The sequence below is a fragment of the Coenobita brevimanus genome, chromosome 58 (assembly GCF_032717465.1).
Source record: "Coenobita brevimanus isolate Jiangsu-jjx chromosome 58, ASM3271746v2, whole genome shotgun sequence".
NCBI classification, from domain to species: domain Eukaryota; kingdom Metazoa; phylum Arthropoda; class Malacostraca; order Decapoda; family Coenobitidae; genus Coenobita; species Coenobita brevimanus.
Genome location: NC_137011.1, coordinates 28,213,354 through 28,238,881, shown reverse-complemented (window position 1 = coordinate 28,238,881; position 25,528 = coordinate 28,213,354). Strand labels below are relative to the sequence as shown.

General features: G+C 40.8%; 1 protein-coding gene across 1 annotated transcript in view; it reads right to left on the bottom strand.

Moving 5' to 3' along the window:
• The window catches only part of LOC145402707 (uncharacterized), a 68,022-nt gene that overhangs the window by 33,104 nt on the left and 9,390 nt on the right, over window positions 1–25,528 (bottom strand). Inside the window, exon 7 of the mRNA XM_080274678.1 lies at window positions 25,145–25,235. Within this exon, the coding sequence (XP_080130804.1) occupies window positions 25,145–25,235 (91 nt within the window). The remainder of the gene's footprint in view (window positions 1–25,144; window positions 25,236–25,528) is intronic.

Below are 25,528 nucleotides of genomic sequence, written 5' to 3'. Positions count from 1 at the left end.
GTGTAAGCACAGAAGCACAGTTCTTGAGAACAACAGGAGGGACCCCATCAGGCCCATATGCCTTGTTAGTGCTGAGGCCAGTGATGGCAGAAAATACATCAACTGAAGAAATTTTAATGTCAGCCATGAGGAGGTCAGAGGGGAGAAGTGATGGAGGAACAGCACTGGAATCGTCTAAGGTGGAATTGGAGGAGAAAGTCTGTGCAAAGAGATCTGTTTTATCAGTAGAAGAAATAGCTACAGAACCATCAGAGTAGAAAAGAGGAGGGAAGGATGATGAGGTAAAGTTGTTAGAAAGATTTTTGGCAAGGTGCCAGAAGGAGCGGGAAGAATTCGAGTTGGAGAGTTGAGAGCATTTAGTATGGATGAAATTATTTTTAGTAGAGCGAAGAACAGACTTAGCACGATTCCGGGCAGAAACGTAAAGATGATGTGATTCAGGGGTGGGTTGGCTCCGGTACCTTTTGTAGGCCTTCTCCTTGTTGCGGACAGCATTAGAACAAGCGTGATTAAACCAAGGCTTTCTTGCGTTAGTCAAAGGATATGAGAAAGGAATGTATGCTTCCATGCCCGAGAGAATAACCTCCGTAATGCGCAAGGCACACTCAGATGGCTCACGGCCATGGAAGCAATAATCATTCCAGGGAAAATCAAAGAAGTACTGCCTGAGGGTCTCCCAGTTCGCGGCTCCAAAGTGCCACAGACGACGTTTCCCTGGAGGGTCCACAGGCCGTACCGGAGTGATAGGACAGGTTAAGGTAATAAGGTTGTGATCGGAGGAGCCCAACGGAGAGAAAAGATTAACAGAGTAAGCAGAAGGATTAGTTGTGAGGAAGAGGTCAAGTATGTTGGAGCTCTCTCCAAGGCGGTCAGGGATACGGGTAGGGTGCTGTACAAGTTGCTCTAGGTCATTAAGGATAGAAAAGATGTAGGCTTGTTCACCAGGTGGATCCGTGAAAGGAGAGGAGAGCCAAAGGTGGTGGTGAACATTGAAATCTCCAAGAATGGAGATTTCAGAGAAAGGAGAAATGGACAGAATGTGTTCCATCGTAGAAGTAAGATAGTCGAAGAATTTTTGATAGTCAGTAGAATTAGGGGATAAGTAAACAGCACAGATATATTTAGTCAGAGAATGACAGGAAAGCCGAAGCCAGAGTGTGGAGAATTCAGAAGAATCAAGTTCAGGAACACGAGAGCAAGATAAGTCGTTGCGTATGTATACACAACAGCCACCTTTGGCTTTGAAATGAGTATAGAGAAAGTAGGAGGATACAGAAAAGGGTTTGCTGTCGGTTGCCTCAGACAGCTGAGTCTCCGTCAGAAAAAGAAGGTGAGGTTTAGAGGAGGAGAGGTGGTGCTCAACAGAGCGAAAGTTAGATGAAAGGCCGCGAATGTTGCAGAAATGAAGAAGAAGAGAGTCAGACAGTGGTTCCAGGCACCTCGAGTCGTCACCGGGAGAGGGGCAGATGGCGGGGGCATTTATGGTCCCCCCCCCTGGGGACTCCGAGGCTTGATTAGTAGACGCCATTTTTGTTGATTTTTGAATAGGAAGTGTAGTGTGTACTGTGCATGTAGTTTGGTGAAGATAGTTAGAGAAATTTGTACTGGAGAGCATGCTGGCCTACTCTCTGTGTAACTGAGACACTGAAAAAGTTCAGCAAAGGGGGATGGTCAGGAACTAGTCCTGAGGGCTGATGAAACGGGAGCTCCAGCTCTCCCTGTCATCAGCTTTCCATCCACCTCGGGAGTACTGCCCTGCTCGACTGGTTATGGTGGTGGTGGTGGTGGTGGTGGTGATCTTTGTTATGGTGGTCGTGGTGGTTGTCGTTGTTATGGTGGTGGTTGTTGTTGTGGTGGTGGTGGTGGTGGTGTGGTGGAGGTGGTGGTGGTGGTGGTTGTGGTGGTGGTGGCTGTTGTTGTGGTGGTAATGGTTGTGGTTCCTGGTTCATCTGAAACGTGAACTCGGTCGACTACAGGTTTAAATTTCCTTTCTGCAACCACAATCCTCCCTTCGGGGGATGGGAAAGCAGCTGAGGGACGTTTGCATAACCAGACAGTTGAGCAGCTCATGCTATCGGGGTCACTCTTGATACATTCGGACGCTTTCTACACCCAAAAGCAGCACAGTGATGCGGCATTGCTAGGTAAATGGTGGCCAACTTTGTCCACTGCCAGGAACACGACATCGTCTGGCTCGACCGTTGCAAGATGGCGGCCGGGCAGACGCATCTCAAGTAGTGTCATGCGGCATATAGACTTATTTATATCTATGGGTTTCCCTCACCTTTTACCAAAACACTAACCACTTGTGGAGTGCTTTTCTCGTTATTACTGTGAAGGTACTGCATGCGTCTGCCACACCACACATGGTGTATATGCAATAGGCCTATATCCTGCCGTTCAGAAGGTAAACATACTGCAAAAACACAGCTTTCTGTCCTTTATTCCGATGTCATGTGCCTTGTTGATACCCGACGGAGGGGGTGTGGAAAGAAAGTGGAGAAGGGGCGCGGTTGCACCTCGTCGTTTCATTTAACGTTTGGTTGGCTACACGATCTTGGCATTATTTCTGGTTGACGATACATTTCATTATTTACAGGTATTAAATCACGTGTAATATCACATTTAGCACCTTTACTATGCGGTGTAATGCAAGACTACACTGCCAACAACAACTTCAGCACACACATCCTTCATTACCCCACCTCCACCCCCAAAACACTCACCCCCAACACCGCCTGGTCTGACACAGTTGCCAGACTTCTGAAGCTATCCCTTCTTCTTCGACTTATCTGTTCGAGTATTTGCGGGGTTCGGAAAGAAGACACGACTTTTTTGGCTGACTATACGTGTCGTGGGCAATATATGTGTCAGCACTGTGTGGAAATCTTTGTCTTCACGATTGTGTGGAAGATGTTTATTCTTGCTAACGTCATTTGTGTTGGCCATTTTTTTTTCCTGGTTTTCCTTGTAATTTAAATTGTCTGTTTCCAATAGGTAGCTTTAATTAATAAATGTTTAATACGGTTCTTTTAATCGCTCACTTAGTAACTGTGATAGTATATTTTCTTTATTACTTTGTTACAGCATCAAAGGGGTAAGGTAAAGCTCACTGTAACATACACACTAAAGAAGAAATCAGGATTTGATTTACAAAGAGGAATTCACATAGGCCTCAGAATACAAATATAAAACGAGTTACTTCTTACCTAACCAGATTACAATCGGTGGAGGCTACCTAATCACAGAGCTTGAGGAACTAGGAGAACTCGTCGATGATATTATCCAGATATAATTCACACACTACTGTTATATGGAAAAATGAACCAAAATTGGGAAATGGTGCATAAACAGTGTGTTTTGTAATCAAAGTAACATGTTTAGTAATGTATGGAGGTATGTGGAAAAGTGTAATAAAATGTGTAACAAAATAGGTAACAAAATGTGAAAAAAAAAATGACTAAAAAATGACTCACTCGCTAAGTCCTCGAGCATATAAAGTAGCCTTACTCCACCTCTCCTGGCTAAATAGCCAATAGACTGTCTTAAGTGAAATCTCCAGCCAAACGCAAACAATGAAGGCATCTGCTACCAATCGCAAGTTAATACACCCCACACATAGCCAATAGCGAGCCACCAAGGAAACATTTTTAGACTTCTATTGGGAAAATACTCTCATTTTGCCCCACCTACACTATACTGTATATCAAACCCACTTGTGGTGAAGGACAAAAGGTCTCTGCATAGCTCTGGGAAAACATGGAGGGTTATATGGCCAGAGGCAGAAAAACTGACCGTTGAGTACACAGAAGGAAGATAGTGAGGTCATGATATCTACCCTTACAGGCAGCAAAAATGGATAACAGAAAAAATTTAACGTTCTTGACAGCTCGCCTACCTCCCTACATTATCGCCTACCTTCCTACATTATCTTCTCATCGTCTGTTTCATCCATTCGCTACTGGAATAACTACGCCAGTGACTATATGTATATATATATATATATATATATATATATATATATATATATATATATATATATATATATATATATATATATATATATATATATATATATATATATATATATATATATATATATATATATATATATATATATATATATATATATATATATATATATATATATATATATATAAGAATGGAACTATGTAACGTCATCAACAAGAGACAGGGAGAAGAAAAAAGAAAAACAAACATGGATCAAACCAAACAAACCATCAAAAAACGAAATAAAGTCTTAAACAGGACCAAAGTCAAACGGCACTAGGAAAGCAGCAAATTATGTCACTGAAAGAAAAAAACGGTGAAGTCATTAAATGCAGAGACAGGATTGTGAGGAGAGCTGATGAATATTGAAAAGAACTGTATGTATCAAAGACAATAGTACCACTAGCTAACTGTTCAGTTGACACACGTGAAATACCTGAAACACCACCACACGAAGCAAACATTTCTCTTAAAAGTATGAAAAGACGGGAGGTCCTAGGAAAAGATAAAATAGTAGCAGATTTATTGTAGGATGCAGGAGTAGAATTGCAAAACAGGTTTGCCCACTTAATTGCTCAGTGTATAAAGATGCAGAAAATTGCAAAAAAAAAAAAAAAAAAAAAAGGTGTACTGTAACAGTTATTTTTTAAAGGCTACTTAAAAGATATTAGTATCTACGTATAAGCTTATTTGAGTTATTTATAAACCCTTCAATAAGTCCTTAGGAAGGATATAAGAAATTTGGAATAAAACCAATCTCGTTAACTGGCAGCCTTCAAAGAGGGAATTCGACTACTGATCATGTATTACACAATGAATCAGCTAACTGAGAAAACTGCAGAATATAATACACAACTGTGATTAGGTTTTGTTGATTACGAAACGCTTTCGACTCAGTAGAGCATAATAGGAATTATAAATTCATGGCGGGAACAGTTAGTAAATGAGAACGTGTAAAACTGCTCGAAAATATATTTAAAAAGGGAACTGCAACAGTTGAATTGCATAAAAGGTAGGAAAAAAAGGGGATTGTGAAGAGCTTACGTCAGCAAGATATAATTTCACCAAAATATAGAAAGTATTTTCAGAAAGCTAGACTGGGCAGACAAAGGAGTAAATACAGATGGAGAAAACCTAAACTATTTAAGATTTACCTATGCGATTGCCATAATCACAAAAACAGTAGAGACACTGAAAGAAATGTCCATTGAACTAGATAGGGAAAGTTACAAAGTAGGGATAAAGATGAACAGGAGTAAAACTAACGTTTATTCAAAATACACCAAAGAGTGTCATCAGAATAAGCAAAGAAATTCTTAAAGGGGTCGAGGAAAACAATTACTCTTAGCAAATACTGAAACTAACGAAAAACCATGATAACGAAATAGAAAGAAGCATCATATTTTGATAAAAAGCTTTCGGTAGACATAAAGACATCACGAGAAGTGCCTTGCCAATACGTGTGAAGCAGAAAGTATATAACAAATGTATAATACTAGCTATGACGTAAAGTAGTGAGGCCTAGGAACTAAAAAAAAAAAAAAAAAAAAAAAAAAAAAACTATGAAAAATCGCCCAATCCACTCTCAAAGAGAAACGAAGTGGTCAGTTTTAGGAATATCTTTATGGCATGGAAAAGATCAACTTGGGTGACAGATGAGACTAAAGCCAATAACACTATACACATAATAAGAGGACAGAAATGAAGGTGGGCACGTCATGTAGCAGGAATAAGGGATAGTCGATGGAGCAAGAAACTGACTGATTGGACTCCAAGAGACGGTAAATATTCCGGAAAAAGGACACACAGGAAGTGCAGCCATGAGACAAGATGTCTGCAGGCAAAACGTGACAGAGATTGGCTCCGTCAGTGAATTCGTGGAAAAGTTTGGGGAGGCCTTTGTTCAGCAGTGGACTTGCAATGACTGATGGGATATATATATATATATATATATATATATATATATATATATATATATATATATATATATGTATGTATGTATCCACTAACTCGATATATATATATATATATATATATATATATATATATATAGGTGGGGGCGCTCGCCATCCGCTCACTCGATGTCGTGCTGCTCTCAGGTGTCTGCCCTTTCCTCTCCTCCATCCTTCTCTTCTTCCATCCTCTTCTGTCTTTCTTTCCTTCATTCTTTCCTCATCCTTCTGCCTACGGGTGACTTTACATTCCCTTTTCTGTCGTTCTTTCCTTCATTCTTTCTTTTTCTTCTGCCTGTGGGTGACTCTGCACCGAGTGACAAGCCAAACGATTTCCTGTACACCAGGAAAGCATTTCCTATGCTGGGTGGTAACCATATAACCAAATTTCGAAGCCTGGTGGTTTAGTGAGTAATTACGGCGCTCGGATTCAGCCGTTGAAGGTTTATATCCATGGTGTGGTTGGGGTTTATTTCTCACGTAATACCACTCAGGAATGAGTGAGGCTGGTCACTGTCATCTTAAATGTCAGGACCAACTTGCCTAGCCCCGGGGTCCTACGCTCCTGATGGGGCAGTATAGGATTGGATGATGGATGGATATATATATATATATATATATATATATATATATATATATATATATATATATATATATATATATATATATATATATATATAGATAGATAGATAGATAATTATATGTCTCCCCAGCATCAAGACACTCATGTTCTGACTGGGATGGATTAAAACTGTCACTTGCTGAGTTGCGTGGGGCAGAGCAATAATCCTTATATGTTGTGATTCAAATATATCCTCCCATAATGGATTTACCTGGTTCGTCAAAAAATTCAGGTAGCTCAGCCTTTATCACGCCATGGTTTAGTGGTAATATTGCCTGGCTTTTATCTAAAAGTTTCGGGATCGATTCCCGGTCAGTAGCACATGTAAACACATATATATATATATATATATATATACAGTATATATATATATATATATATATATATATATATATATATATATATATATATACTAAAGTAAAAATTTACAAGTCCATGTTTAGCCAAATTTTAATTTATGGGCATGAGTCATGGTACAGTACAATTGCAAGAGATCAGAAAGTACTAGGATTTGAGGGAAAAATACTGAGAAGGATACTTGGGATAAAGTGGCAAGACAGACTTACAAATAAAAGAGTAAGGGATATTACGAGAGTGGAACCAATTGATGAATATGTGAGACTGTCTCGCATACACGTAGCCAGTGGGGAGCAGGGGGGGGGGCAATTTGCCCCCCCTGGGAAAATTTGGGGGAAATGCTGAAAGGGATTTTTGGCACAGTTCTTGTATGACAATACAGTTTTCCTAATTTTACCATTTGTATATTTAACAACATTATTTCTCTCCTACATCCTTCTTTCCTTCGATCCTCTTCTGTCTTTCCTTCATTCTTTCCTCGTCCTTCTGCCTACGGGTGGCTTTACACTCCCTCTTCAGTCTTACTTTCCTTCATTCTTTCCTCTTCCTTCTGCCTGTGGGTGATTCTTCACTGAGTGATAAGCCAAATGGTTTCCTGTACACCAGGAAACCATTTACTAAGGAGGGTGGTAACCATAAAACCAAATTTTGGCGCCTGGTGGTTTAGTGGGTAATTACGGCACTCCAATCGGATTAAGCCAATGAAGGTTTATATCCAAGGAGTGATTGGGGTTCATTGCTCACGTAACACCACTCAGGGAAGACTGAGGTTGGTCACTCTCATCTTAAATGTCAGGACCAACTTGCCTAGCCCCGGGCTCTTACGCTTCTCATAGGGCAACGTAGGATTGAATGATGGATAGAAGGATGGATTATCTACTTCCAAAAATATATAGGAGCAATAATTTCCTTTGAAACTGAAAGTTACACTAAATATTATAAAGCCCTTGAGAAGAAATGACCAGTTATAGCTTAACAATTTCCCCGGTCACCTTAGATTATGTGGTTAATATTAGGTCTGCAATGGAGTTTTGCACTTGAATCCTGATGAGGTGTAAAAATGGCCTTACTGTCCCGTCAGTCACATCCTGTCACCCTGCAGCCATATCCTCTCACCCTGTGGCCTGTTGCAAACAAACACTGCACAATTATTGTCACAAACAACTGAAACAAGCAGAATTTTTTGCATGAACTTGCATTCTATTCTAATATGGCCCCACATCCGAGCGATAGATTATGGAAAATTCACTCGATTTTGGAAATGATGAAGGAAAAATTTAGATCATATTTCTGACAATTCCAGAAAGTTGTTATCGACGAGTCACTTGTTCTGTTCGGGGGACATCATGCCTTCATACAGCACATATCATCAATGAGACATCAGTCTGGAAAAAGTTTTTTGTTTTGCGTGATTGCAAGACTGGCTTTGTGATACATTTTATTGTGTATACAGCAAGCGATGCGGAGTTATCGAAGGACGACCCCTATGGCTTCTCTGGCTCAGCCGTGAAGAACTCATGGACAGGTACTTTGGTGGCAACCATATCCTGTTTACAGATAATTACTACATGGCGCTGTCTTGCCAGGTACCTGCAGGAACACGAAATTGGATCGTGTGGCACTCAGTGCCGTATCCAGGATTTTCACCGGGGGGGGGGGAAACACTTGGAATATTTCCCCCAAATATCTGTCACTACACTGGCGTGAGTGTTCCTAACACACACACTTTCCCACATTCGTGATACTATCGTTATTTTCTATTTTCCTTCGCAGTTTTGTATTTCTCTCTCTCTCTCTCTCTCTCTCTCTCTCTCTCTCTCTCTCTCTCTCTCCACTTAGCACATAATTGTAAATCAAAATTCGCTGCCGCACCCACCCCCAGTCTGGTATTCTGTTTTGTACTACTGCTGTGGTGGTAGCTAATAGAAATTCAGTTTTCCACCTCTTATTCTCTTAGTTTGATTCTCATTGGCTCAGGCATCAGGGGTGGTGCATACGTCAAGATTAACCTAAGTAAATACATCTGGTGGGATTAACCTCTCTTAATCCTTGACTCAGGTGTCCACTCGACCTGCCCCGCTCAGCAGGGAATGATTTTCATATCACCTGAACTGTACCCTACCGTAAAGAAAGGATTTTTCCATTAGGGAAAAAAAGAAAAACATCGTAAACTATTCACCCCGAAAATTTTCACCTAGAAAAGTGGGGGAGACAAAAGATACTCTGTCCCCCAGGCTCCAAAAATTGGGGGGGACACGTCCCCCTGTCCTCCACCCAAACGAGGCCCCTGGCACACATATTTATATCTGCTTACCTTCTAAAATGTAGTCTGAGGTGATCAAAATGGCTTCATGCAGTCTTCAAAAATTCTGCTTGTTTCAGTTGTTTGTGACAATAATTGTGCAGTGTTTGTTTGCAACAGGCCACAGGGTGAGAGGATATGGCTGCAGGGTGACAGGATGTGACTGACGGGACAGTAAGGCCATTTTTACACCTCATCAGGATTCAAGTGCAAAACTCCATTGCAGCCCTAATATTAACCACATAATCTAAGGTGACCGGGGAAATTGTTAAGCTATAACTGGTCATTTCTTCTCAAGGGCTTTATAATATTTAGTGTAACTTTCAGTTTCAAAGGAAATTATTGCTCCTATATATTTTTGGAAGTAGATAATCCATCCTTCTATCCATCATTCAATCCTACGTTGCCCTATGAGAAGCGTAAGAGCCCGGGGCTAGGCAAGTTGGTCCTGACATTTAAGATGAGAGTGACCAACCTCAGTCTTCCCTGAGTGGTGTTACGTGAGCAATGAACTCCAATCACTCCTTCGATATAAACCTTCATTGGCTTAATTCGATTGGAGTGCCGTAATTACCCACTAAACCATCAGGCGCCAAAATTTGGTTTTATGGTTACCACCCGCCTTAGTAAATGGTTTCCTGGTGTACAGGAAACCATTTGGCTTGTCACTCAGTGTAGAATCGCCCACAGGCAGAAGGAAGAGGAAAGAATGAAGGAAAGTTAGACAGAAGAGGGAGTGTAAAGTCACCTGTAGGCAGAAGGACGAGGAAAGAATGAAAGAAAGAAAGAAGAGGATCGAAGGAAAGAAGGATGTAGGAGAGAAATAATATTGTTTAATATACAAATGGTAAAATTAGGAAAACTGTATTGTCATACAAGAACTATGCCAAAAACCCCTTTCAGCATTTCCCCCAAATTTTCCCAGGGGGGGCAAATTGACCCCCCTGCCCCCCCCCCCGTGGCTAAGTGTATGGTGGCATTGTCCGTGCAAAGAGGAAACAATGGCCATCCTTTCCCAAGGGCACCGTGAAAGGGGAGTGCAGAACCTTGAAATCAGGTAAACTCCTTGCTATTTACTGGTTTGATAAGTGAAAAGTAAATGTCCTTTCCACCGTCCATGAAGGTAAGTTGGTAAACACAGGCATGGTCGATAAAAGAAGTGGGCAGCGAGTCTTCAAGCCTGATGCAGTTATATACTATAACGTCAACATGCGACTCGTTGATAAATCTGATAAGCAGATTGGCCCCATTCACTGTCTGAGGCGGTGGTGTAAGTGGTACAAGAAGGCATTCTTACATGTACTTGTCATCTGTGTAATGAATGCCTTCATTCTTTACAAGCGCGTAACACAAACATGCACATACCTCAGACAGTTTGAGAAGGATGTAATTCACGGCCTTCTGGAGAGATATGGCCAAGTAGTGCCTGCTGGGAAATGGAGGCACAGTGTTCAGCAGTTGCCTGACAGGCTGCAGTGCAGGGACTACCTCAGTAGGCATTACATGAAAATGCTGTCTCCAACACCTGCAGGCAAAGAAGCCTTCCAGCTTTGCTATGTTTGTGCAAATTCATCACGCCGACAAGAGCGATGGTGTGCTGCATATCAGGTGGCTCTGTCCACCACCTGTTTCTTTGAGTTTCACTCAAAAACCGAGTTGCAGAAGTCTGGGTCGTATGTATAAGTTAGCGTTAGTTTAGTACAAATGTGGGTTTTAGTGTAATTAGGAAGATTGGTTTTACTGCTTTGTGGATATTTATGTGAATAATGGATGCAGAAAGTTTGTTTCAGGATGATATCAGTGTCTTATTTTTTATTGAAAGTTTTCATGTGTGTACATATTTGTTATGATGAAAAAGTACAAAATAACAAGGGAGAACATCTGTTATAGTGATAAATATTTTCAATTACGGACAGTAATTGAATAACTATTTTGTTCACAATATTATTATTATAATTTTTTAAAAGTTTTATGTAGCAGTAGTTGTAGTAGTATTGAAGATTTGTGTCAAGCGTCTCAGGATATTAAAAACAATAAGTTACATCTACTAAAACAAGCCAGATCTGAGAGTAAGATTGACTTTTTTAAATATACCAAGTTAATCATCAAAGAAAAAACGGGACAACGCTCATCTACACCGGTCAGACGGGTTGGTATTGCGACTGGTGAGGTGTCTTATTTTTTTCTTTTGTGGGGAAGAAGGAACCAAAGGCAATGGGCCCTCAAAACTGTTCCTTCCAAGAGAAAAACAAAATACAAGAGAGAGCCAAATTCAAGATCCATTCATTTCGAGATGCCTTGACACACTGCGTTTGAAAGACTGGAGATCATAGGAAGCAGATATACAGACAGAGGGAGACAGTTCCAGAGTTGACCTGTTGCATAAATGAAGGACTGGGAGTAACTGTTAACTCTTGCATTAGAGAGTTGGACAGAAAAGGGGTGAGAGTTTGCTGCTAGACGTGTGCTACGCGTCCGTCGTAGAGGTGGAAGAATGCATGCAGACAGTTCAGGGGAACAACGACCATTAAAGTAGCGATAGAAAAGAGATAAAGATGCAACATTGCGGTGAAGAGACAGAGGTTGAAGGGAGTCAGTAAGAGGGGGAGAGTTAATGAGACGAAAAGCCTTTGACTCCACCCTACTGAGAAGAGCTGTATGTGGGAACCTCCCCACACATGAGAGTTGTACTCCACACAGGGGTGGATAAAACCCCTGTATAGAGTCAACAACTGTGCAAGGGCAAAGAAAGAACGGAGTCGGCTTAGCACACACATATGGGCCTGATGGGGTCCCTCCTGTTGTTCTCAAGAACTGTGCTTCTGTGCTTACACCCTGCCTAGGCAAACTCTTTCGTCTTTGTCTGTCAACTTGTACCTTTCCTTCTTGCTGGAAGTTTGCTCTCATTCAGCCAGTCCCAAAGAAGGGTGACCATTCCCAACCCTCCAACTATCGTCCAATTGCTTTAACGTCCTGTATTTCAAAAGTTTTCGAGTCTATTCTTAATAGAAAAATTTTAAGGCATCTTTCCTATCACAACCTTCTTTCTGATCGTCAGTATGGGTTCCGTCAGGGACGCTCCACTGCCGATCTTCTCACCTACCTTTCAGACTCCTGGTCATCCTCCTTTCGGGACTTTGGCGAAAGCTTTGCCATTGCACTTGACATCTCAAAGGCTTTCGATCGAGTCTGTCATAAATCTTTAATTTCCAAACTGCCCTCCTACGGTTTCTATCCTTCTATCTGTGCCTTCATCGCTAGCTTCCTTTCTGGTCGTTCTATAGCCGCTGTTGTAGACGGCCATCGTTCTTCTCCTAGATCTATCAACAGTGGTGTTCCTCAGGGCTCTGTCCTATCACCAACTCTCTTCCTTCTATTCATCAATGATCTTCTAAGCTGTACATCTAACCCTATCCACTCATACGCTGATGACTCCACCCTTCACCTTTCCATTCGGTTCCCGCAACGCCCATCTCAACAGTTACTTCAACAAACAAGAGATGAGGCTATGGCACGCCTAATGTCTGACTTGGCTCGTATCTCTGACTGGGGTAAAAATAATATGGTTGTCTTTAATGCATCTAAGACTCAGTTCTTACACCTATCAACCCGACAAAATCTTCCACAGGTATACCCACTAATATTTAATAATATTCAGCTTAATCCTGCATCATCCTTGAACATACTTGGGGTTTCATTTACTCGGGACTTATCTTGGAAAGATCATATTACATCTCTTGTAAAATCTGCTTCCAAGAGATTGGGTGTGCTAAGCCGACTCCGCTCTTTCTTTACCTCTGCGCAATTGTTGACTCTATACAGGGGTTTTATCCGCCCCTGTGTGGAGTACAACTCTCATGTGTGGGGAGGCTCCCCACATACAGCTCTTCTCAATAGGGTGGAGTCAAAGGCTTTTCGTCTCATTAACTCTCCTCCTCTTACTGACTCCCTTCAACCTCTGTCTCTTCGCTGCACTGTTGCATCTTTATCTCTTTTCTATTGCTACTTTAATGGTCACTGCTCCTCTGAACTGTCTGCTTGCATTCCTCCACCTCTACGACGGGCGCGTAGCACCCGTCTGGCAGCAAAGTCTCATCCTTTTTCTGTCCAACTCTCTAATGCAAGAGTTAACCGTTACTCCCAGTCTTTCATTTATGCAACAGGTCAGCTCTGGAACTGTCTCCCTCTGTCTGTATTTCCTGCTTCCTATGATCTCCAGTCTTTGAAACGCAGTGTGTCCAGGCATCTCAAAATGATCGGATCTTGAATTTGGCTCTATATTGTATTTTGTTTTTCTCTTGGAGGGAACTGTTACTGCGGGCTCGTGGCCTTTGGTTCCTTCTTCCTCGCATAAAAAAAAAAAAAATCGCTTGGAAGCAGATTTTACAAGAGATGTAATATGATCTTTCCAAGACAAGTCCCGAGCAAATGAAACCCCAAGCATGTTCAACGATGATGCAGGATTAAGTTGAGTATTATTAAACATAAGTGGGTATACCTGTCGAAGATTTTGTCGGGTTGATAGGTGCAAAAACTGAGTCTTTGATGCATTAAAAACAACCAGATTATTTTTACCCCAGTCAGAGATACGAGCCAAGTCAGACATTAGGTGTGCCATAGCCTCATCCCTTGCCTGTTGAAGTAACTGCTGAGATGGACGTTGTGGGAATCGAATGGAAAGGTGAAGGGTGGAGTCATCAGCGTATGAGTGGATAGGGTTAGATGTACAGCTTAAAAGGTCATTGATGAATAAAAGGAAGAGAGTTGATGATAGGACAGAGCCCTGAGGAACACCACTGTTAATAGATCTAGGAGAAGAACGATAGCCGTCTAAAACAGCTGCTATAGAACGACCAGAAAGGAAGCTAGAGATGAAAGCACATATGGAAGGATAGAAATCGTAAGAGGGCAGTTTGGAAATTAAAGATTTATGCCAGACTCGATCGAAAGCCTTTGAGATGTCAAGTGCAATGGCAAAGCTTTCGCCAAAGTCCCGAAAGGAGGATGACCAGGAGTCTGAAAGGTAGGTGAGAAGATCGCCTGTGGAGCGTCCCTGACGGAACCCATACTGACGATCAGAGAGAAGGTTGTGATAGGAAAGATGCTTTAAAATTTTTCTATTAAGAACAGACTCAAAAACTTTTGAGATACAGGATGTTAAAGCAATTGGACGATAGTTAGAGGGTTGGGAATGGTCACCCTTCTTTGGGACTGGCTGAATGAGAGCAAACTTCCAGCAAGAAGGAAAGGTACAAGTTGACAGACAAAGGCGAAAGAGTTTGCCTAGGCAGGGTGTAAGCACAGAAGCACAGTTCTTGAGAACAACAGGGGGGACTCCATCAGGCCCATATGCCCTATTAATACTGAGGCCAGCAATGGCAGAAAATACATCAGCTGAAGAAATTTTAACCCACCCCATCCCGATGTTTTCCGGGCAGTGGTACGCCCCAGTCCCGACATTTTTGGACCTTTTTTGGGGGGGTTCAAACATCCGCTTTTGGTGAGAAACATCGAAAATTCATAGAGAAATCGCTCACCTGAGGTTTAAAATACTCGATTCAGGTACGAGTACCTCCTTACCTGACTGGGTTTTCTAACAGGCTGGCACCAAAGAAAACGAGTTCTATGGGAGGGTAACTATTTTATCCACTCATAAACAGTATTTATTTATTTACTTGGTACGAATTTATATGTAGTACAAGAGTATATTGGTTTTCAAACAGTAATATAGGCTTTATAGGCATTGTTTCACTCAATAACTCATCACCATTCATGACCTTTTTTTCCCACATTACCTGATCATCATTTCTGACTGTTTCTTCCTCTAATGCTATGTAAACTTTGTCCTCCACATTGTCATTGATTGGGGAATCACTCTGGCCCTGGATGTCTTTATTGGCCAGGTCACTGGTAACAGGTGAATTGCCGAGACAATGGCGTGCAGGGGGGAGGAGAGGTTATGCGGTGTAAGGCATTGTCCCTGCTTGGCATCTTGTAGAGGAATAGAGGAAGGTGTCCCGTGTATACGTGCCAAAAATCACTCGCGAAATCACTCGCGAAAATTGAAAATTGTGCAAATTAGGGACCTTGCAATGTTGCCGCATTAATTTACGTCTCCGGGATATGAGTGCACATCATGTGAGAACGTGAATTCACGTCTCTGGGATGCGGCGGGTTAATGTTAGCCATGAGGAAGTCAGAGGTGGGAAGTGATGGAGGAACAACACTGGAATCGTCTAAGGTGGAATCTGCTTTATCTGTAGAAGAAATAGCTACAGAGCCATCAGAGTAGAAAAGGGGAAGGAAGGATGATGAGGTAAAGTTGTTAGAAAGGTTTTTGGCAAGGTGCCAGAAGGAGCAAGAAGAGTTCGAGTTAGAGAGTTGAGAGCATTTTGTACAGATGAAATTATTTTTAGCAGAGCAAAGAACAGACTTAGCACGATTCCAGGCAGAAATGTATAAATGATGTGATTCAGGGGTGGGTTGGCTCCGGTACCTTTTATAGGCCCTCTCCTTGTTGCGGACAGCATTAGAACAAGCGTGATTAAACCAAGGCTTTCGTGCATTAGTCAAAGGATATGAGAAAGGAATGTATTCTTCCATGCCCGAGAGAATAACCTCCGTAATGCACAAGGCACACCCAGATGGCTCCCGGCCATGGAAGCAATAATCATTCAAGGGAAAATCAAAGAAGTACTGCCTGAGGGCCTCCCAATCCGCAGCTCCAAAGTGTCAGAGACGACGTTTTTTTGGAGGGTCCGCAGGCCGTACCGGAGCGATAGGACAGGTTAAGGTGATAAAGTTGTGATCGGAGGAGCCCAACGGAGAGAAAAGATTAACAGTGTAAGCAGAAGGATTAGTTGTAAGGAACAGATCAAGTATGTTGGAGCTCTCTCCAAGGCGGTCAGGGATATGGGTAGGGTGCTGTACAAGCTGCTCTAGGTCATTAAGGATAGAAAAGGTTTAGGCTTGTTCACCAGGTGGATCATTGAAAGGAGAGGAGAGCCAAAGGTGGTGGTGAACATTGAAATCTCCTAGAATGGAGATTTCAGAGAAAGGAGAAATGGATAGAATGTGTTCCATCGTAGAAGTAAGATAGTCAAAGAATTTTAGATAGGCAGTAGAATTAGGAGATAAGTAAACAGCACAGATATATTTAGTCAGAGAAGGACAGGAAAGCCGAAGCCAGAGTGTACAGAATTCAGAAGAATCGAGTTCAGAAACATGAGAGCAAGATAAGTTGTTGCATATATATACACAACAGCCACCTTTGGCTTTGAAATGAGCATAGAGAAAGTAGGAGGATACAGAAAAGAGTTTGCTGTCAGTTGCCTCAAACAGCTGAGTCTCAGTTAGGAAAAGAAGGTGAGGTTTAGAGAAGGAGAGGTGGTGCTCAACAGAGCGAAAGTTAGAGGAAAGGCCACGAATGTTGCAGAAATGAAGAAGAAGAGAGTCAGACAGTGGTTCCAGGTATCTTGAGTCGTCACCAGGAGAGGGGCTGAAGGTGGGGGCATTTATGGTCCCCCCCCCCTGGGGACTCCGAGGCTATGCTATTCGACGCCATTTTTTTGAAAATATTGAAAAGGAAGTGTGGTGTGTACTGTGCATGTAGTTTGGTGTTGATAGTTGGAGAAACTTGTATTGGAGAGCATGCTGGTCTACTCTCTGTGTTACTGAGACACTGAAAAAGTTCAGCAAATGGGGAAGGTCGGGACCTAGTCCCGAGGGCTGATGAAACGGGAGCTCCAGCTCTCCCTGTCATCAGCTTTCCATCCACCTTGGGAGTACTGCCCTGTAGCTGGTGATGGTGCGTCTGGTGGTGGTGCTGCTGGACGTAATGGTGCAACTGGTAATGGTGCAACAGGACGTGACGGTGCAACAGGGCGTAATGGTGTAACTGGGCGTGATAGTGTAATTATTGATGGTGCAACTGGACCTGACAATGCGACAGGACGTGGTGGTGAAACTGGACGTGATGGTGCAACTAGTTATGGTACAACTGAACGTGACGGTGCAACAGGGCGTGATGAGCAACTGGACGTGTTGGTGCAACTAGTTATGGTGTAACTGGAGTGACGGTGCAACAGGTCGTGATGGAGCGACTGAACGTGATGGTGCGAAAGGGCGTAATGGTGCAACTGGGCGTGATGATGCAACTAGTGATGGTGCAACTGGACGTGAAGGTGCAACAGGACGTGATGGTGCACCCCAAAATGTAACAACTGCTGGGGATGGTGCAACTGCTGATGGTGCAACTGGTGGTGATGGGACAATGGGTGACGGTGCTACTGGTAGTGGTGCAGCTGAAGGAGGTGTCACTGGTGGTTCACATACTGGTAGGGATGCAAGGCAATGCAGTGTGCAGGGCAGGTCGAATGAGATGGGTCCCCAATCTAAACAACAAAAGAGATATCAGAGATCGTAGGAACACCTAATCACCTCAATTTATTCTTAAAATAGTATCTTGCCTACAAAAATACTACCCAATTTAAAATTAATAGAACCTGTTAATATTTTACCATTTGCTTCGTTAGGAAATGAAGATTTTTCTAACATTCTTGCCTATGATCATTTTGATTTAATTTCGATTTCGTCTGACTACCTGCATAATATGAACTTTGATCCCTTAGCCGTTCAAGACGATAATTATTATACAGACCTAGACGTAAATAATTTTTATAGGCAAACGAAAAATCTGTGTATCCCGAAATCCGAATATGTATTTCTTTGTTCTTCTACTTCAAAAAGCGATATTGACACAGTTATCATACTTTCTATGATCATTCGAAGCATTCCTACAAATCTTCAGTGCTTTATTGATAACGTACTAACAAACACCTCTCTAAATATTGATGTAATGCGGTTCACTGAAACAAGATTGGATCCGGATCTCGCTGCATTATATCACATTCCCGGATATAATTTTTTAAATAATTGTAGGAACAGAAATGGGGGTGGTGTTGCAATGTACACTTCCAGTTGTTTTTGTTCGACTATTTTACTGGATATTTGTATATCAGAACCCTTCATAGAATGTTTAAGTGTCGAAAATACAGTTAGAGACAAAGGCTAGCTTCACACGAGCGGTTTTTTCCCGCGCGGTTTTCCCGCGCGGTTTAGAAATAAATGAAGTTCAATGAGGCCCTTCACACGCTGCCCGCGCGGCTTAATTCCCACACGGCAATGATTTACCAGCCGCGCGCACTACCAACCCGTGCGGCAGCAGGCGGTTTGGAATACTCTAGAAGTCTATGGAGCCCTTCAGACAGGCGGTTTTTCCCCGAGCGGCAGTCGTGGTTCATCTGTGGCAGAGGTGGTGTGCTGCTCTTCTGCTGTCATTTACCTTACACTTACACTTACCTCACAGTCAGTGCAACAGCTTCTTCAGGAGAAATGGATGATCTCATAACTGTGTCTTGCCTTATAATACCATCTTTCAGTTTTCTCACAAGTTCTTCAAATGTAGGAGATGACATGCGAAAATAATTGAAGAACTTTTCTTCATCAGCTTTCAGCTCAGAATATATCGTGTAGAATGCTCCTTGAAGGAGCCTAGAGCTGTTTATTGGGTGGGTCCACCATTTACGTTGTCTCTTCTTTTTTAACACCTTGTTCATTAAGTACACATAAATCACTCTCTTCTTTACGTCCTCCATCTCGAGCAAACACCGACAAACTGAGAGGTATTCTGTGCACTGCTGCATACGAACCGCGCGGGGAAAAAAACGCTAGTGTGAAGACATGCCTCTCCTACACCCACCCGCGCGGCCATACTACCGCGCGGGAAAAAACTGCTCGTGTGAAGCGAGCCAAAATGTATACCTCTTGCTTGTTTTTAGAGACCCCCCTAGTGGTAATAAGCAACTTTTTAAAAATACTCTAAATGAATTATTAAGAAATATTTATACTAAAATATACCACGGGGTAAATTTCTTCGGTGATTGGAATCTCAATCTTTTGAAGCACAATGAATATGTATTTGTGACTGAGTTCATAAACTTGATGTATTCTAATTCATTAGTACCTCTCACTTCAAAACCTACTCAAGTAACAGACACAACTGCCACACTTATTGATCATGTTTGGTCTTCAACAGCGGAATTAAATAAAGCTAACTTCATAATATACTCAAGTAACAGACACAACTGCCACACTTATTGATCATGTTTGGTCTTCAACAGCGGAATTAAATAAAGCTAACTTCATAATACATACAGATATATCAGATCATTTTCCCATAATTGCCCAGTTTAATCTTAAAAACGTAAATAAAAATGCCCCGAAGTACTCGTATATTCATGCAAGGATTATAACAAATGCCTCAACTGACAATTTCAGTAGAGAGCTGTCTCATTTAAGTTGGTCCAATGTACTTGAGTCTCGATGCTCAAATAAAGCATACAACTATTTTTATGATAGCTTCAATGTCTTATTCCAAAAACATTTTACATTAAAATCCCTTAATATATATAACAAGAATGAGCAAAATCCATGTATCACTTTAACACTAAAAAAAGAGTATTAAAGAAAAAAACACAGACTAGAAAGATTGGCTAAAAAATAGCCAATAACATAAGGGAAAATATACAAATCATACCGAAATAAGTTAACATGTATTTTTAAGGCTGCTTAAAATACGGTATGAAAGACTGACTAAGAGGGTGGATGTAGGTGAGGTGGAGGGAGGGAGAGGGAGGGGTAGACCGAGGATGAGTAGGAGGGATGGAGCTGAGAGGTATATGAGGGAGGTGGGGTGAGTTGGGAGGAGGGTAGTCAAATGGTGGATGACAGCGACTTGGAGGTGTTTTGTCTGCGGCCACCCTTTGCGAGATAAGGGTGTCGGGCTATAGATAGAATAGTTAGAGTATAAGGATAAATTAAAAGATAACCAAGGTAATCCAAAATCTCACTGGAAGACTATTAATTCTCTACTTGGCAGAGACAGTAGTATTGTAGATAAACACACAATTAACTTAAAACCCCATTCTAATGATATAGCCAGTGCATTCAACAACAATTTTCTAAATTTTGGAAACGTATCCTCCTCTAACACAAGTAACGAAACCGCATATCTAAAGTATATACAAAACCCACCTAACTTCTTAATGTATCTTTCTCCCGTAAATAATATTGAAACTGAACACTACTTAAAAGCATTAACACCCACAGCTGCTGGTTATGATGAATTTCTTCCTAAATTATTGATGCACAACTCGACAACAATTTCAACTCCAATTGCGCATATAATTAACCTTCCATTTCGCAGAGCGATTTTTCCAGATAAACTAAAAATGGCCAAAGTGGTTCCCCTTCCTTGCATAAGTCTGGTAGTAAGGATGATATCAACAACTATTGTCCAGTTTCAGTGCTTTTGGCGTTCAGTAAAATAATTGAAAAAGTCATCTGCATTCCTCTTACTAACTATATTGAAAATAATAATTTACTCAGTGATAGTCAATTTGGATTTCGGCGGAATCGATCTACAGAGTCGGCTGTGCTGCAATTTGTTAAAAATGTATACGAGTATTTGGAAGAAAAGTTTTATGTTGCAGTGGTGCTTATTGATTTATCCAAAGCTTTTGATTCCTGGAACCATCATATATTAATTGACAAATTAAAACATGTTGGGATTAGAGGTGTACCACTGCAGCTATTTAAGAACTACATCAGTAATTGGTCACAAGTAGTCTATTGTAATTCTAAGTATTCTTCTTTTAAATCTACTGTATATCAAAAGGAGTACCTCAGGGATCAGTTTTGGGCCCTATTTTGTTCCTTATCTATATTAATGATATAAGTTGTGCTAGCTCCAATTTCAAGTTTGTTATATATGCTAATGACACCAATCTTCTATTAGCAGATAAGAATATTACCTTCGTACACACTGATTCGAGCAGAGAGTTAAATTCAATTGTTAAGTGGGTTAAATGTAATAAACTATAGTTAAATGTGACCAAAACTAATAAATTTTCTTTCAAAATCGTCTTATGAAAAACAGTATGCCTCCTTTGATATTAGAAATAATAAAACGGGTTGACAACACAAAGTTTCTTGGCATCTGTATCGATGAAAATTTAAACTGGAGTTGTCATATTAATGCAGCACAGTATGTACGAAACTATAAAAAATGTGCAGTGTACTATATAGGATCCGTTATCAGATTACCACCGAAGCTATGATTAGCATATATTATACTTTATGTTACCCTCAACTTATCTACTGTGTGTCTGTGTGGGACTGTACCTGGCCATCATTCTTAAACAGAAGTGTAGCAGCACAGAAGAAAATTCTGAGATGCATATATTTTAAGGGTAAATTTGACTCCACTGACGACATATTTATGTCTGCAAAACTGCTCAAGTTTCAATTTGTTCATAAATAATTTCTTTTGTTATTTGTTTTTGATGATATCAAACACTGCTCAGGAAATAAAGTTTTTACATTAGTAAACACTATTCATAACACTAGAGGGAATAACATTAATCTCATATGTCCACAATTTCGAACAGTTCTTTTTAAAAATAGCATACTATGTACCGGTCCTCAGTTATGGAACTGTCTGCCTGCAAATATAAAGGATCTTATTAACTCATGTAATAGATCTTCATTTGAAAGGAAAATTAAAGTTTTTTTATTTACTCTTCGATGTTCGTAATTTCTGGGTAATGCTAGAGTATTTATGTATGTATATATGTGTGTATGTGTGTGCATGTTTATTTTTTTTTAAATAAATAACAGAACGGAGGAAGGAAAAACAAATGAGTAAAAAAAAAAATAATCCATACACCAGATTACTGGTGTCCTCTGTTCATGAAATATCTGTAACAGGTAGACTTGAACAGTTGTGGGTTGAAATTTGGAGAGAAACAACTCTGGGGAAGCGAGTTCCAGAGAGATGCAGCTCGGGGAATGAAAGAATTCTGATAGGCAGAAGTTCTGCAATATGACTGAGTGACTTTCCAGTCATGAGTGCTACCAGATGCCCGTGTAGCACGAGGGAAGGCATGGAGAGGTGGCACCATGTACGCAACTTCGTCTGAGGATTTGCCAAAAAAAAATCTGTAAAATAATGCAAGGGAGGCAACATTCCTTCTTACTTGCAGGGGAGGTAGTTTATATGTAATGGCAGGGTTGTTAATGATTTTAACAGCTTTGTTCTGAATTTTGTCTAGTTGTCTTAATGCAACCTCTCCACAACCATTCCACAAGGGTGAGCAATATTCAAGCTGAGAGCGCACATGACTCCTATAAATTATAGCTAACTGCTCATCAGCGAAGAAGTTACAGACTCTGTACAATAATCCAAGTTTCTTTGAGGCGGTTTTAGCAAGTGATGCTGAGAGCACTGTTAAGTGAGACGCCAAGAATTTCAATACTTTTGGAGATGAGAATATTAGTAGCACTGAAGGTAATGTACGAATCTGGCAATATCTGTCTATTAGTAAACTGTATATATTTAGTTTTACTAGCATTAAAAGAGACAAGGTTGTTTTGTCCCCATTCATTGATTGTAGATAGATCTTGATTTATGGAGATGGCTGTACTGAGTTGAGAGGTGGAGATATTAGACTTTGTAAATAGATATCTGAGTGTGAATGAACTATGTAGTGTTGAGTCATCTGCATATGAGTGAATGGGATTGTGGGTGACAGATAAGAGATCATTAATATGAACCAGAAATAGGGATGGCACCAGAACTGATCCCTGCGGCATGCCGGCGTTAATTGAGTGGAAATTGGAATATATACAGTATCATCTACTTTTTCTCTTATTTTCCTGTCACTAAGATATGAAGAAATTAAAGGAACAAAAGACGTTAGTCCATAGCAAGGGAATGTGGACAGCAGGGAACTGTGCCATACTCTGTCGAAAGCTTTAGAGATATCAAGAGCTACTGCATGAGTTTCTTCAAAACGATCAATTGATTGATGAATGGTATGAGTTAAGAGATTGAGTATGTCAATGGTGGATCTTTCGTGGCGAAAACCATATTGTCTATCACTAATTAAGTTGTTGGATTCAAGATGTTTAACAATGTGCTTATTAATTAAAGTTTCAAATACCTTACCAAGAGAATATGTGACAGCTATTGGTCTGTAATTGGAGGGGTCAGACGAACTTCCTTTCTTCGGAACTGGGTGGATATTGGCTTCTTTCCATGAATTTGGGAATAAAGAAGTATGTATGCATAGTCTGAATAATTTAGCTAGGACAGAGGCAAGTTCAGGGGAACACTTTTTCAAAACAATTGGCGGAATTCCATCGGGGCCTGGAGCTTTGTTGGTAGGTAAATTGTCTAGGATGGATTTTACGTATCTTGTCTGTATTTTAAGTGGGGCAATTTTGGGAGAATCAAGTTCCAGTACTGGGACATTCTGGCTGGTATCGTCTATGGTAGAGTTTCTGGCAAAGGTACTGGCAAGGATATCTGCTTTCCCACGTGGGTCATTTGTAATGTCGCCCTCTGAAGATTTTAGTGGGGGAATGGAAGATGACTTGTTAAAGTTATTATTGAAAGAATTAAGAGTTGACCAGAATATTCTATTGTTATTAGGGGTTGTTAAGTAGTTTTGATGCTTGCTTTTAAAGAAAGTTTGATTTAGATTTAATACAGCTTTTGCATGATTTTTAGCAATTTTAAATTGGGAGAGTGATTCAGATGTTTTTGATTTTAAGTAAGAGTTATATGCTAATGACTTTTGGGCATGTGTATGTATATGTGTATATCTATATATGTGTATATGTGTGCATGCATATGTAATGTGTAATATGTAATATGTGTGTATGTATATATAATACTGGATATTAGATTTGTGTATTTGCCTGTACTAAATCAAAGAAACAACATAACCACCATCATGTATGCCAAGGCAGACTGTGCCGCTTCTTACTTCGTATTGTATTGACATACCGGTATGTATTATGTTCTCTTATTGGCAATTAAAAAAATGTTACTTACTTTATTTACCTACTAGTAGTAGTAGTTGTAGTAGTGGTAGTTGTAGTAGTAGTAGCAATAGTAGTATTTGTAGTAGCTGTTGTACTGTAATACCCAGACTTCTAGTGGCACAGTGGTGCTAGAATTAAGCGACAATGCAAGTCAAACATAAATCTCCGTGTGTGTGTGTGTGTGTGTGTGTGTGTGTGTGTAAGGCAGTGGTGGTGGAATGGTAGAGCGGTGGTGAGTCAAGCAGGCTCACGCGCCTTTACCTGAAGCAGCCCGCCTCAAGGTCATTGCTATGGTTACTGGACTCACAACAGCTATCACACCACACTTTTGACAAACCTACATGGAAATGGTGTTTGTGGTGGACTGCGGTCTTCTAGAAGTGTTAATTATTGTGGAGGGCTAGTGTAAGCCTTATTTGTGTCACCGTCCCTCCGCCATGCATACGGACATGGGCTAAAAAACAACAAAAATTGTTCCCTTTCCCCACTCACTGTCTCTGACTACACGCATGTCACTGACCATCTAGGGTGATCAGCTTGAAAGCGAAGGATTGATGAGTATTAAGACACTTAGTATTTCCTTTTTGGTTAAGTATTAGCTGAGATATGAAGGTTTTAAAAAAGACGATTTTCTCAGAAATGCCCGACTGGGAGAAGGGTTAGCAGAAATATATGCCGGACGTGATGGAGTAAGGGAAGAATTTTAGAGTGCTTGTGGGGGAGGGATTAGAGTAATATAACATAACCTTCCATAACCAAAGCCAACATGAAACTGGGGTTTGGTGGGCACTGTGCTCTACAGTAGAAACTCAAAGCCAAGAAATCAACAGCCAGCCTTAGAACACTCCTGCATTCAAACACTGATTGGAAGGTCGAATCCTGATCCGTCAGTGAATCTATCAGTTCCATGCTATGTATGGACCCCAGCAGTTAAGGGTTAATATGTCTCACCTGTCGGTACACCATCCCTATCATGCCCGTCCATTCCCCGTCACTGTCAATCTTCCCACACTGCCCGTCACCTGGTTCCACATATTTAATTCTGGAATGCGTAATGAATTTGTTGCTGTGAAGATTCATGGTTATAGTACATAAATTTGATGCAATTATCTGTGAAAAAACAAAATCATAAAGGAAAATAATCCTTCATATATTGGGTTAACAGCAAATTGTACTACATGAAAATCATTATCAGTATTATCAGATGCTAATAAATTGCATGAGTAAGATACAGAGACGCTAGTAGGAATCATGAAAGCGACACTGACAACAGAAACATACAACACATCCAGTCATACATCATTCATTCTATCTAAAAATTAGGCTCCAAGGATA